The sequence below is a fragment of the Panthera onca genome, chromosome B4 (genome assembly GCF_046562875.1).
Source record: "Panthera onca isolate mPanOnc1 chromosome B4, mPanOnc1 haplotype 2, whole genome shotgun sequence".
Taxonomy (NCBI): domain Eukaryota; kingdom Metazoa; phylum Chordata; class Mammalia; order Carnivora; family Felidae; genus Panthera; species Panthera onca.
The window spans coordinates 130,204,017-130,219,054 of NC_138345.1; the positions used below are offsets into that span (position 1 = coordinate 130,204,017).

Here is a 15,038-nt window from a genome sequence, read left to right on the forward strand (position 1 = left end):
CCCCCCCCCCCCAGCCACCGGCCTCACCCAGGCCCCTGTCTCGTTCTTCCTCACTGATCTCTGCACTTGCTGCCCTCTGAACTGGAATGATCTTTTTTCCTCTCTTCACCCCATGAACCCCTACTCCTCCTTCAGATAATCGTTCTCACCTCACCTCCTCAGGGAAGCCTTCCCGGATTAGATACCACCTCAATATTGCGAACTCACAGCCCCATGTGACCTCCCTGGAGAGCCCTGTCTTAGTTGTAATGTACATATATTTTTTTTTAATTTTTTTTAACGTTTATTTATTTTTGAGACAGAGAGAGACAGAGCATGAGCAGGGGAGGGGCAGAGAGAGAAGGAGACACAGAATCTGAAACAGGCTCCGGGCTCTGAACCATCAGCACAGAGCCTGACGCGGGGCTCGAACTCACGGACCGTGAGATTGTGACCTGAGCCCAAAGTCGGACGCCCAACTGAGCCACCCAGGCGCCCCTGTACATATATTCTTTGAATTAGGGTCTCTGAGGACCGGGGGCCGTGACCCTGAAGGCACCACCTCAACCCCTGGCCCAACGCCTGGTCCTTTGCTGAACTTCACCAAAGGTTTAACAAATAAATGAGTGAAGGAGTTGCCTGACCCGTGACTGTCAACCAACCCAGAAGCTTTAAATGCGTATTTCACTTGAATACGGGTATTTTGGCCAAAATACTCATACCCGAGGCGAAAGGGAACCGTTGGATTTTGCACAGTCTAAAACATCTCTTGCGTTATTAGTTTGGATTTGTGCCTTCTCCTCCCCACTGACCTGAAAGCGAATGCTCGTGGGAAGCCCTCCCCAAGGATCTCGGTGACAGCCGCTGTGGGTGATGTGGAGGCAGGAAAACACAGCCACCGTCTATTTAGAGGACGCTCACCGCCCGGCACTTCCTTCCCAGGCATTCGGTTGTTCTCCCAACTCTTTTTTATTACCTTTCCTTATTCTCGTCCCTTGCGTGTGGAACACCACCCTCCCTTGTCTCTCTCCCCCTCGCTCCCTGTCGCCCTCCTCTGTGTTGAGTTCTCCATTTTCTGGAACGTCAGAAAGAGGATGCTTTTGCCACCACCGCTCACCGTAGATCAGTTCGAGAACGATCCTTCGCCGGTATGAAGGGACCACGGGCTCGAATCCCCGCCCCGCTAAGCAGGCAGTCGCGGTTTGCTCATTCACCAGCGAAGGTGGGTTGACGTCGGGCACGTCGTAACCGCTGTGGTTGCAGCAACGAGCAAACCAGACAGAAATCCCTGCCCTCGTGGAGCTGACTGGCCGGCGGGGCAGACAGACGGCAACTATCCCGAGTAAACTATGGACTGTGCTAGAAGGTGGTAAGGACTCCGTAAAGGAAAAGAAGGCGGAGTAAGGAGGATTGTAGGAGGGGTACAGGTTGGGCTTGTCGATCTTGACCGCCAATAAGATGGTCAGGGAAGCCGCCCTGTGAGAAAGCTGTTTTGCTTTCCTTTTACAGAAAAGGAAACTGAGGCTCGGAGAGGTTAAATGCCGTGCCCCGAGTCTCGCCGGCTGCAGGGCTTGGAACGAACCCAGGCCCGAGTGGCTGCAAAAGTCTTTCAGCTACGCGACATGCCACAAAGCTCCATCTGAAAATGTACAGGGGACATACGTTTGCTATTTTTCTGAAAGATGCTTGCAACTATAAAGCTGAGGACACTTCCAGGCTTCCAAACTGGAAGGGCAAACCCAGAGAGGCGCGTGGCGGGTCTGGCCTGAAGCTCAGGGTCGCGTTCCCTCAGCCTCACGGGAGTGAGGGAATTACGGCAGAACCGTCACGCTGCGAGGTGCGGGTCCGGTGGGCCAGAACAGGCTCAGGCTGGGCCCTGGCTGGGGGACACTTCAAGGGACACAGACAGAATAAAACCCAGGGCTGGCAGTGAATATGAGCATAGGGCCACAGTAGGCCAGGGTATGTGCATAGAGCCCTCTGGAGGCTTGCGGGGTGGAAACGGGGCCCTGGATTCAAGTTCTGGCTCTGTCCACGTGGCCTTGGTGGGTGGTGTCACCCTTGTGTGCCTGGTTCTGCTCAGCTGTAGAGGGACACGGGGGCGGGAAGGGCAGCACGGGTGGGCAAGGGCTCCAGAGTTTGTGCCTCAGTAAAGCACTCAGGTTTGCCTTCCCGGGTGAGGATGCTTAGGTCTTGGCCCTGTGGAAAACTGGTCAGCACCTAAGACCTCGAGGACTGTTCTCAGGATCCTGGGGACTGGGTGGGGAGGTTTGCTAAAGCATAGAAGATTCCGGGGTAACTAAATGGGGACGGTCCCTAAAGCCTGCTCTCTACCCACAGTGTCTCTTCTGGTGCCTCTTACAACCCACCTGGGCTTGGATGTACTTTAAAAGCAGGAAAGGGAAGAAAACCAACGGGTTATTTATTTATTTTTCCCTTGCTTGCAGAGACTGAGTTTACTGACAATTTTCCGTTGGCCAGTTAGGAGCGGCACGACCCTAAACACGGACTCCTTCTGAATCCTCTTAGTTTGTGATGATGAGTTCCATGACTCATTACTATTCTTGTAAAAAAGAAGCACCAGGAAGAACAAACAGACCATCCTGACTTCCTCGCCTCCTTCTTTCTCGATTACTCGACTGTCACACGTCCTTATGGTGTTTGAGTTAAGTTAAATAATCTTAAAGATTTCGGAATCAATGCACCCATCACTATGTTTATGCCCCCCCACCCCCCCATTGCGCGCAAAGTGCCCAAGGAGAGTCGAACGGGGAATCTGACTTGGGAATTCTGGAGTGATGGGTCCAGGGTGCGAAGCGACTTCCACAATCAGCTCGCCCGACACGCGAAAAAGTAAGATGATCTGGGAAAGGCTGTTGGCCTTCCTAAAATAAAAGATACATACTTTCCTTCTGGAGACACAAGGCAGCCATGGCTGAACCCAGCCTGGAGCCCTCACCACCTCTCAGGCCGGGCAAAGGGTACGCGACCGGGAGGTGGGCAAAGCCAGTTCGGGCAAAGCGAGACACTTCTTGCTCAAAGAGAGCAGGGACGTAGAACGAGTGGCAGAATCACCGTGAGCAGGCAGCACGTGGAAGCAAAGACAGGAGGAGCCGTGGATGGAAGAGGAGCTCAGAGATTCAGCAGAGAGAATGTTAACAGTCCAGACAGAAAGACTTCTGTGCTGCCTCACAGCAAGGAAAGGGACGCGCGCGAGAGAAGGGAGGGCGGTCTCTGCTCTAGACCACGTTGCCCCGCTGTTGGTTCCTCCTCTGCAGGGCCGGAAATCCTCTGGGGGAGACGCGGGGGCCCCCCCGCACAGAGGGGAGGAAGGCGAGGAAGGCGCAGGGGAGGATAAACACAGAGTGAATTTCTTGCTGCCCCTGGAGACCATGATTCCTTTCGGTGACAGCAGAGGTTAATATCCTGAGCAGCAAGCCACCGCTCGGCCCAGAGACACCTCGCTCGGAGCAGCTGTTTTAGTGTCCTGTCATGGGTTTTATTGAACTATATTCCCTGAAAGGGCCAATCCCTCTCTCCATCTGGAGGCTCTTAGCGCAGCTTTCCTGAAAAGTTCAAGGACTTCTATCACGCTCCACCTGTCTGTATCCACGCACAGACTGTCCCACCCCCTCGATCCCAGTAAAGACCCCAGTCTCCTAGGAATTTCGAGTTCGCACAGACGCTCCTATTTACCCTGCACAAGGGGAAAAAAAAATTAAAAGGTTGTAACTTCTTGATTTCCCTTGTCTCCCGCTGTGTGTCCACCCCTAACAGGTGGCCCTGTCCCTCCTCATTCTTCAGCAGACTGATTCACTTCAAAAGCAGCAATGGAGGCAGGCAAATATTTGCTGATTCTTATTTTCATCAAGAAGGGAAGGGGGGTGGGGGAGTGGCGGGGGGAAAGCACATCAGGAGACAAAAAGCCCGAGTGAAAACCCGAAAAGCCGCAGAGATCAGAAGCAGACGGGGTTGTCTTTCCCTCTGGAGTCATCAGAGCATCTTGGGGAGATTTGAAGTCTGTTCACAAACTTTTGGGGTATGGGCAGGAAACACGATAAAGAGGCGACGGGGGAATCTTTCCTGAAGGTCCAAGTTTCCACACACAAAAAAACATAGATTGGGGGAAATGTAAAGTGCCGACAACTGGATCTGCATAAAGGCTGACCCTATTTTGAATGCTCCAAAAAGCAAGCACAGAAACACCTCACAAGAGCCGTCTGTGCTAACCTGCAGAGACAAGTGCTTTTCCAGTCTGTGGAAATCAGTGCATTCTTCCAAAATAAGTGGCTTCAAATCTTCCAGCCACTTCCTAAGTGGCCAAGGCCCGACTTCCTGGGGGCAGTCCCAGGTCCGCGAAGCCCCATATGGACGGATGCGTTGGAAAATGCAGGCGAGGTTGCACGCCCCCCCCCCCCGCCACCCCGAGCACCCACCCTTCCCGCCTGGGCCTTGGCCACAAGTGGAAAAGGAGTAGCATCCTGGAGGGAGCCTGGCCCAGCCCCCCCTCACTGCCCGGAGGCCCCAGGCCTGGGAGAAGGGCCAAACCCACAGCTCTGGTGCGCACCACACAACCCTTGGGAGGTGTTGTAATCCTAACCCTTTCTGGGAGATGTTTCGGGGGTGGGGGGGTGGGGTGCCGTGTGGCGAGAAAGCGAGGGGGAGTGGGCGGCACATTTGGGGACGCAGACACCAAACAGATGGAATTTAAATGAAAATACTTAAGCCTTTTAATGCACAAGTGATCCAAAGCCACCTCTAGTCCACTTGCCTTCTGGGAATTATAAAATGTTTCAAAGATCCCAGTACATGAAGAATTTGCAAGTAAAGCCCTGATAAGAAAGTATGTTTATACCAACTTACCAATTTCTGAGTATATTTCTCCTAAAATAACGTTCCGTCTTTCCTCTAATTTCTTGGCTGCCTGTCTCCATCCGACTAACATCCAAGGAAGGCAAATTGCTCCTATGATCATTTCCCTAAAGCAACTCTCATTCACTTTGCTTTTCTTCCCTTTTGGAATAAAAGTCTGCCATAAATGTTTAATTAAATGGAAGCCTTTCCACTGTTAATGACAAGCTGCTCGAAAGGCTTTTCATTCTTTAAGGACGGGTGTGTTTAAAACGGTCCCTATTAATTTCCTGATATTGATTCTCTGGCTGGGGAAGAGCATAGAGTATTCAGCCTACAGCTCTCCTGCAGACTATGTTCAAGGCAGCGGTTTGGATTGAGAAAGGGCACCAAATGCAGTATGCGTCAAATAGACCATCGCTCAATGAAGTCACTTAGCTATTCAAAACATGTTCAGCCATCACTCAACCGCTTGCACCAAGAATGTTGGGAGGGGGGCACGAAACTGGTGCTCTTTCCCAGACATAATCGTTTCCCAAAGAGCGGCTTTGGCTCAGTTTGGGTTAGACCCTGGGGCCACATCAGTTTCTCCCTCTGCTGTCTGTTTCCCTCTCTTCTCCCCCATCTCCTGGCTTCAAGTCCTTGCATCACCATCCCATGGTGAGCTTAACAAACAATTCTGCAGTCCCCGCTTCCCAGCGCTGCCTCAAACGGCCTCCGGTATTGGTTCATGTCAGAAGCAGAGCACATAAGCCTTTCTCTCCACGCAGAAACACGTATCTCTCTGTGCACATCCTTCTACGGGTAGCTGTAGCTTGTACATACGGATATCTCTATGTATGTATATATACACACATGGCCATTCAAATGCGGTCCCTCGTATTAAAGTCTGTTGCTAAATGCAGGTTGTATGACCTGCAGGAGTTTTTTTCTGTGCTTATGAACGTGGCTCAGAAGCACATGCCTTTAGCGGTACCCCGAGCTCCCAGGCTTCTCACGGTGGGGACCACTTTGGCCACAGCACATGCACAGGCACACACGTCTCAGTGACCCTGCAAGATCAAGGCAAACAGCTGACACCCCCAGTCCACTGCCCCCCCTCCACTCCCTCCCTCAAGCTCCCCAAGCCCTCGCCTCTCTCTCCCGGCCTCCCTGCACAATGTCTGATGCTCAAGCTGGCTGCATTGCTGACCGTACTCGCTTCTGGATAACAGACATGTCACTGCGTGGAAGGGAACCGGTTCTCAGCCTAACCCGCAAGTGAACTGCTGTTTATCAGAACTTGGGCTTGTTTCCTGTGAGAGACGTATGTATTTTTGGACTTTGTAAACGTTAAAACACACACATACACACACGCAGCCAGTCGCCCCGAAAGATATGTGTGGGTTCGTAGACATTATGAAATGCTCTTGAACTCAGCTTGCGATCCTGGAATAATTAGGATTTACCAAATAAGGATTCTTAGAAACAACAGATTTTTTTTTTAAAAAAAAGGAGATTTGCAGATGATGATGTGTCTGGGACTTTTGGGGAGTAAGGGGAGGAGGAGGGGGGAAAGGAAGCACATTTTTGAATTCTTCATTGCGAAAAGAGGAGCAGTGTTGACAGAAACAGCTATTTCCCCCCCTTGTAGATGGCAATGCTACACCAAATGGCAAATCCTAATGATTCCAAAGCAGGCAGAGCTCATTTGACTTTAAAAGACAATCTCTTGTTGTTTTCATCACATCACAGATCATTCCAATGAAGAGGTTTAGGGGAAGGGGGGGGGTGGTGGTGGAGGCTTGAGAGTTGAGTATGGCTTTTGCTTATTGATTTTCTTTCCTCTGAAACTAACCCAACCAACCTTGATCTGTGGTAGGAAGGAGTGAAGTAAGAAAATGGTGGAATGTGAAGGGGACTTCTTTGGAGGAGGGTGGGGAGGGGGAGTGAAAAGGGGAGGGGTGAGGTAGAGAGGGGGAGGAGATGGGAAATCAAATACCTTCTAGACAGCAGGTTCTCCATAATCCAGAATGGGTCATAACTTCCTCGTTCTTTTTGCTGGTTTCATTCTCACTGACACTTTTGGTCTTGCAAACCCCTCTGGAGTAGAGCCAATAGTCGGTTCCCACAGCTATGGTCATCAGACTGAAGGCAGCGAAAGCACCAACGGTGGTTAAAAGCATTTGAACTCCTCGATCAAACAGCCCCATAATTCTTCATTATATAAACACCCAACCGACTTCTGGTTCTCGGGAGAGTGTGTGTGAGGGTGCGAGTACTAAAGCAAAAAAATAAAAATAATTCCACTACTAATATAATGGATCTGTGTGTGAATAGAGAATATGGAGAGATATAAAACCAGGGAGGTAAGAAAAGCTCACGGAAAAGAGTGTAAATTATAAAGATCACACGGGAAGAGAGGCTTGCCTTTTGAGATCAGAAACTGTTCCAGTTGCAGTAAATTTTTTTTTTTAAAAAAGGAGGAAAAAAAAATAAAAAGACACCCCCCACCCCCCCAAGTGAGATGCCTTAATCTCTTTTCCTAAAATTCTGGTCTCCAGTTTCCATATGTGATAGCTAATTTGGAGATGGCTTCCACAGTGAACCAGGGAACAGCCGCATTCTCAACACAATCTCTCATGGTCGGGACCTAGACAGTTAGAGATTGTAAAAGCCGGGATGCAACCTTCCGTCTTCGTTCTCGGCTCTGCGGCCTGCGCCATGAAAATCCTTTGCTTCGCCAGTTCTCTTCCTTGGGGGGGGGTCTCGGGCGCTTTCGTTTCAGACCAGACTTCCCAGTATTCTGTAAGCCCTTGATCTCAGCTGAACAGGTGCGGGGGTCTCGCCTTCCATGGTTTTGCCCCGGCAGCGGCAGCGGCGGCGGCAGCAGGGCGGGCAGGCACGGCGGCGGCGGCGGCGGCGGCGGCGGCGGCGGCAGGACGAGCAGCGGCGGCGGTTATTGTTGTTGGTGGCGGGGGTAGTGTTGGCGAAGTGGGGGAGGGAGGGGGTTTCTCCCGGAGAATCGAGGCGGGTTTCCCTCCCCCTATCTGCAAAGCTCCTGGAAACAAGGGAGCCGGCGTCTTGCTGCAGGATGGGCCGCCCGCCTGCCCCCCCACTCGCTGCCGGCTCGGCCCCCGGCGGAGGCGCTCCCACCTACTGCATTACCGGGTGGTGCTGAACTGGACAGCTCCCTGCGCCGCCCGCTCCGCGCGCGCCCCGGCTCGCTGGGCGGCCCGCCAGGAGGGGGGCGCGGGCCGGAGTCCTCCCTCCCTCCGGGGGCGGCAGGGCCGGGGCAGAGCCGGGGGCTGCCTTCCCTCTTTTTACCCCTCTCCCCAAATCCTAAAATGAGCGCTCTTCTGGGCTCCCGGAGCTCGGAGGAAGGCGTAGCTAGAGAGAGCTTGCTCCCTCTCCCTCTCCCTCTCCCTCTCCCTCTCCCTCTCTCTCTCTCTCTCTCTCTCTCTCTCACTCTCTCTCCCCTGCCCTCCCCCCTTGGTGTTTCTTCCAGCTCAGCCTCCTTCTCATTCCATCTCTACGTGCCCAGAGCTTCAAATACAACCCTCCCATCGCAATCAGATGGGCACAAAACTTCAAGCAGCCGTTTCTCTGCCTGGAAGCGGTGAAAATATAGCCTGGATGGGTAATTACAAACACGGTCTATCTGTGTTTTTCCAATCGTCGTTTTCACTTTGCTGTCTTGGGGGGATTTGTTTTGTGTTCTGTTACTGGCACGTTAGCCGCGTCTCCTTTTAGTCGTTCCTCTCTTCGTCTCTTTGTCTCTCTTTCCGGCTAACGGGGTGTGCAGTGCACCGTGTGTGTTTCTCTGTAGTTTTCCGTGAAATTCCGACTCTGCTCCCACAAGCAGACATTTTGGAAAGATTATTCATGAAAAAGGGTGCGAAAGGGTGGCTGGTAGCTGGGGCTTGGGCAGTGATTTTCATCTCAAGGATAAACCTGTTTGCAGGGGAAGTGGGTGAAATGGAATCCTTCTAAGTTTCCGTGTCATTCATAAACTGGATTGGAAGAGATAAAAAATCTCCCTGCTGTGAACACTGAAACACATCACAGCCCTCCCCTCTTCCTCAGCAGAATCGTTATGCTGGGTTAATTACAGCGTTACCTCTCATTCCTATATGTGCAACTTTTCCTTAATGTGACTCCTGGAGAAAGGAGCCCATCAGATTCCTGCTGATATTGATTACATTTTTCTCTGATCAGTTTCGGAGTTAAGTGAGAGCGCATGAGGCATGATGTAGGTGCCCTGTTTTTCATTTTTGGGGGGAGCGCCCTAGAGAGAGGGGTGAGTCTGGTGGGTCCGTTGGGGGTTAGAGGTGTTTGAATTTCCTAACCCGGTTATTCCGTACTCTCTTCTCTTTCCCTCCGTTTTTGTCTTGAGATAATTTGTCTCACAATTTCTCGGTGATTTGGTGATTACCAAAGAGTATATGAGAGATGACTAGGTTAAAAACAGACTTTTTTTTTTGGTGTTGTCTAACTTCTTTCCCTTAGCTGAGAGCTGGTCTGTAGGGGTAATCGGTGCGTACTTTTTGATGTAGAAAAATGACCTGTTTCTCCACCCTGCATAAAACTTCCTTTTCTCACTCTCTGTTCCTTTCTCAGAAGGGAAGGACCCTTACGAGGGGCGATTGCTGTGCTCCTGGCACCCGGGAGAGGGTCCTGGTGTCCAGAGAACAGAACCACAGTTTCGGCAACCTCTGCTAAGGTACCTTGAGGGTATAGCAAGACATTTGCAGACTGAGGATTTCTCCAGTGTTGTGTCTTGTCCTGTGAGGACGGGGATGGGAATTGAGGTGGGAGAGGGGCTGAAGTGCTGATGCACTGGGCAGGGAGCTTAGCAAGTTCCGCCAGGGGTTCAGGTGCGTGATTTTCTTGGCTCCGGCCCATAAGGCAAAAGTGAAGGGCAGACGAGAAGGCCTCTTAGATGGGCTGGGTCTTTTGGGGGGAGTGGAGACAGGCTTGCCTGAAGCCACATGAGACTGAGAAGCTTGCCCTCACTCCTGCCTGTCCCCTTGGTCGCCTCTGACCTATCCAAGAAGTCCCTTCACACTGGAGGTAGAGCCCTCCTTCTCCCCTCCCATCACATTTCAGACCGACCCCGGAATCTTTTGCTCAAATGGAATCGGTAACAGAGGCTCAGAAACTTCTGTTTGTCCACGGAGGCTGCTAACATCTTAGCCACTGACCGTAGCTGCAGATCTGCAGCATTTGATTAATCTCCTGGCCAGATAATCATGGAGAAAAGGAAAGGGGGCTTAGGGGAATGTAACAGCTTTGGCCTATCAGTGTGGACGGAGCGGACTTCTGGGGACAGAACAGGCCTGGGACCACGGGTTGCCTCTGCTGCAAACACGCTCCAGACAAGTGGGTTTCCTAGAGCCCTGGTTTTACCGTATGTAAAATGAGCACAAGGGTACCTGCCTCTTCCTTTTCTGAACTTGTTCCTGGCTTCTCCCTGCTTCTCACCGCTGCCACCGCCACCGGGCCCGGGCTTCTTCATCCCATTTCTAGCGCTTACTTGTGCCTGCATCGTCGCCCTCACTCACTGGTGAGCCCTTGAGGTCAGCGCCCGTATCTGGTTCACCATGATGTCCTGGGACCTCGCGTGCAGGCCTTGGTACGTGGCCGGTGCTTGATAACAACGGCTGAGTGATTACGGTGAGGGTTAAATGGTAGGAGACAGGTGATGTGCCTGGCACACAGTAGGCCCTCAGTGAACGTGGCTTTCCTCCCTCTCCTCCCCACTTTTACATCCAGTTTGGTCTCTGGCTTCCTTGATCTAACTCCGGTTCTGCTCCCCGCCCCCCTCGCCGACCGAACCCACCCCTGCGGCCCAGATGAGGCTGCCTGGGAAGAACTGGCTTGGTTGAGTCCCATTCGATGGCTTGGACCCACCAGGCACACATACTTAGCAGCTGCTGAATGGGTGCTCTGAGGGGAACAGCTTTGTGTGCCTGCAGTTGGTTACTTGGGAAGGGCTTAGAGGAAATTAGCTGAAATGCCACAGGCCTATTTTGAGCTCCTTCTTTGATGGAGTGGAAATCACATGGGATTTGGGCACAGCAGACCTGGCCTGGAGGCACAAAGCTGCCTTCTCCTCAGTTTTGACCTTGGGCAGTCTCTTAACCTTTCTGGAAGCCTCTCTTCATCAGTCAAGGAGGATCGTGGTGGAACCTTATAGTGTGGCTGTCACTATTACACGTTAATAGCAGGAACAAAAGCCAACGGGCCAGACAGCGGTCGAGGCCGAATCCCACAATAACGCTGCGGGATACGGACGATCCTTGTTCCCATTTTACAGATGAGGACACGTAGCAGGTTAAGTATCCGGCCTAAGGCTGCCCAGTTAGTGAGTGGCAGAGCTGGGAGTCAAGTCCAGCGGCCGAGCTTCAGAACCACTGTGCCTTGACCCGAGATACGGATTTCCTGAATAAGGGTATTACACCCAAGTGTGTTGACTTCTCATCCGACTTGGTGAGCATTTAAGGGAGTGACTTCTAGGTGCTTGCTGTTTTCACAGACATTCTTACACTTACCTTCCCAACAACCCTACAAATACGTATTACTACCTTATCCTACGGGCGAGTAAGAAGAGGCCCAGAGAGGTCACATATCAAGTCCCAAGGTCATATAGCCAGTTGACCGGAACAGCAGAGGCTTGAATACTTTGCACTGCTTCAAGCTCTGCCAGCTCCACGTCCCAAAGTTTATTCGCCTGTTCATTTATTCGTTCAAAACACCAAGCACCTACTAGGCGTCAGGCACTGTATTCCTTCCTGAGGATGTTGGGCAGGCAGACACGGTCCCTTCCTCCAAGGACCTGAAGACATGCGGGAGGAGCAGACAGGTAAGGAATAGCCACATCAAAGGTGAGGAGGACGGTAGGAGATGGAGACTACCGGGCCTTGGAGTAGGGAGACGGAATCCAACCTGGGGGGTACAGGACATCCTCCCAGAGGACAAGGCATTTAAGCTGAGATGTAGGAATCAGAGTTAGCTAGGCCAGGACGGGGGTGGCTGAGAAGGAGAAGAGCCTTCTAGGCTGAAGGGGAACAGGCACGTGCCGAGGTTTGAAAGTACACACGGGTGGGAAAAGACGATTGGCGAGTTTTAGGGAACTCAGGCTAAGTATGGCCGATCTAAAGACAGGGGCGGGGAAACGTTTTAGGCTAAGAACCTGGAGGCCTCGGAAAGGAGGTTGGAGCGTAAGGAGCCTCCCGGAGGAGGCTGGTGGGGCAGGGAGACAGCAGGGCAGTTGTGGGGGGGCTCCAAGCAATAGACAGGGGTGGCCTGGATCCGTGGTGACATTGGGCATGGAAAGAAGTGGAGATTCTTGGGGGTATCGGGGAGAAAATTGATGAATATTGGTGCGCGTTATAGAGACAGCCGCTCTGAAGGAGAAGCAGGCTGGAGGGAGGTGGGGGGGGCAAAGCGTGGGGAAACTGAGACTCCTGCTTCGGTCACGGGTGGGATTTTGCTACATTCTATTGCCTCTGCACTCCCTGCCCCTATCCTTTCTCTTCTCCTCCTGGCCATTAATTAATTAGGACTGTAAATCATTCATTCAATTACGTTCTACCCCGCCCCCCACCCCGCCGCCTCCCGGAAGTAAGCCTCACAAAGGCAGAGATTTTGTGTTCACGTTGTATTTCCAATACTTAGAACAGTGCCCAGCACACAGTAGGTGCTCTATAAAGAACAAGTTCCTTTATTGGTCTAAAAATCTAAATGCATGCATCCAGATGCATAGCTTCTCTGTTTCAGGCCATGAGCTGAGGTGCTGGGGAGGCAGATGAGATGGAAAATACCCAAACCAGGGAGACTGGCAAGCAGACAGCTAATTCCAAGAGACTGGGCAGTGTGGTCCAGCCCAGGGAAGATCTGGGGTGTGTGGCATCCCCTACTGTGTGCTCCCACAGCCTCCCGGTGCTTCTCCTCTTGTGGTTTGGAATTTCTGCTTAATGGCCAGCACACAGTAGGTCCATGAGGCCCGTCTGATGAAGGAAGGAGGGGACAAAATGAAGACACGCGCTATGGAAGCCCAGGGAAGGCACTCTGTGTGACATCGGCCCGTTTTGTTTACATCATAGCGCTTGCTGCAACTTGACATTTCTTGTTTATTATCTGAAGTCTCTCCCCCACCCCCGCTGGCTGCCCCCCCAGGCCACCAGACCTCATCGGTCTTGTTCATTCCAGTCTCCCCAATGCCTAGAAAGTGCCTGAAGTGCTCAGAGAATTTTTTTTTTTTTGAATGAGTGAATAAGGTTCAGGCTATGGGGGATAAGCAACAGGGACCAGATATAAGAATTTGGGAGACAGTCGGAGCAGGCCTCTGGAAGGCCCTGACACTCGGCAGGTGGGGGTGGGTGGGAAAGGTGAAGGTGTCCCCGAGGTGCGATGGGAAGACTGAGAGCACGTGGTGGGGAGGCAGTACCTCCCCGGGTCAGACTTGGGGAGGCAGCACTGGCCTGGCTTGTCCACACTGCTCCTCCCGGGCCTGCTCTGCTCTATTGGTCCCACACAGGCCATCACGGTGACCAGAGACTTCTAGCGTGGACAGCTGTTGAGCCCCATGCTGGAGCAGGTGCTCCAGAGAGGCCCCGATGGGGCCGGGAGGAATCGAGATGCTAGGAGACTTGGGGTTTCTTACCTTGCAGCACTGAGAACAGTTGAGAAAGCCTCAGGGAACCCCAAGAGTCTGCTGCCAGAGGAGGCTGGCAGAGTGGAGTCAGCCCGGCTCGTCGTGGGGGGATGTGGTTCCTTCTGAGCCTGGTGAGAACCAGGAGCTGAAAATCCACACGTGGAGGTATCCACGGCCACAATTCCCCCAGACAAGTGGCTTGCCCACACCCGGGACTCGCAGCCCCATTCTGCGCTCTGAATCACCAAAGCTCTGCCCCACCCCACCCCCAACCCCCGCCTGGTGTGGGATTTCACCAGGAACTGAGTCACAGTAAAGAATATTATGATAGAAAATCAATAAGAAAGTTACAGAGTAGAACAAAAAATAATACAATAAAGAGGACACATAAAGATGCAGAGGCGAAGCAAGAAATCGAATGTTAAAGGACAGAAGGGCAGGCAGAAGAGGTGACTTCCAGTGACTTTTCAGGGAGAAGGAATCCAGGGGTGGATGAGCGAGTTTGGGAGGGGACCGAGAAGGGATCCTGGGTGTCCTTCATGACCAAGTTCGGCCACCCTGCGGCCCCTCGTCTTCCATTTCCCTCCCAACCTCCCCTCCTCCAGTCAAACCAGACTCCTGTGCCTGGATCCCACGGCCCCAGGCCTACCCCAGGGCCTTTGCGTCACAGTTTTGGTGTCTGGGATGCCGGTCTCCTGGCGGCTGATTCAATCCCTCCTTCCCGCAGCTGTCTGCTCAGAGACCCAACTGACCACCCGATAGAGATGCCCGCCTGCCCCTCCTCTGTCACTGTCCATTCTTTGCCTGCTGAATTTTCTCCTTAACCCTTAACAGCCACCCCCATCCCCCCACCTTGGCAAAGTTCACCCTGCCATTTATTTTCTGGGTTATAGTGTAAGGGTCGGGGTCTGGTCACGTTATTATTATTCCCCCTGCCTCTCTCACAGCGTCCGGCACATAGCAGGTGCTCACCAAAAATGACCCCCCTGGGCCAGTAGGGAGAGAAGCAGAAACCCCAGCCCGCAAGAAGAGGCAGGAAATGGGAATATCCCGGAAGAGGTGGCCTGGAACTGTGCGCGGGGAAGCCAACTGTGTCTTCAGGAGAAGATGCTGGAGGTTTCTGGGAGGCGGGGGTGGGGGTAGGGGTGGTCTTCCAAGGTTCCGGGGCAAAGTAGAATTTGGAGAGGTGACTGAAGCTGCAAGGGCAAGGGAGGGCACTCCTCTCCGTGCAGATTTCAGGCAGGTCAAGAAGGAGGGGCTGCAGAGACTGAGAGTCAGGGCAGGACAGACACGGGCCGGTCGGCAGGGAGCTGGGGGCCCAGGTTCAGGCTTCCCGGCAGCGTGGCCTCGAGCGAGCGATCAGACGCTCCCGAGTCTCAGCCGGCCGGTCTGGAAAATGGGGCAGCGTTGCCTGCCTCGAGGTGCTAGTCTGATAATGAAATGAAATAAAAAAGTACTTCCAGCCCCGCCTCCACGGTAAGCCCTAAATAAATATTAGCTCCACGTTGAGCTTCTGTTGGGCGTTACGTGCTTTAACTCGAACACAAAAATGAAAAAGACATGGTCCCTG

At 52.7% G+C, this 15,038-nt stretch overlaps 1 protein-coding gene across 1 annotated transcript in view; it reads right to left on the reverse strand.

Moving 5' to 3' along the window:
- The window catches only part of CACNG2 (calcium voltage-gated channel auxiliary subunit gamma 2), a 108,709-nt gene extending 100,264 nt beyond the window's left edge, over positions 1–8,445 (reverse strand). Inside the window, exon 1 of the mRNA XM_060656450.3 lies at positions 6,812–8,445. Within this exon, the coding sequence (XP_060512433.1) occupies positions 6,812–7,022 (211 nt within the window). The 5' untranslated portion in view covers positions 7,023–8,445. The remainder of the gene's footprint in view (positions 1–6,811) is intronic.
- Between the last annotated feature and the right edge of the window lie 6,593 nt (positions 8,446–15,038).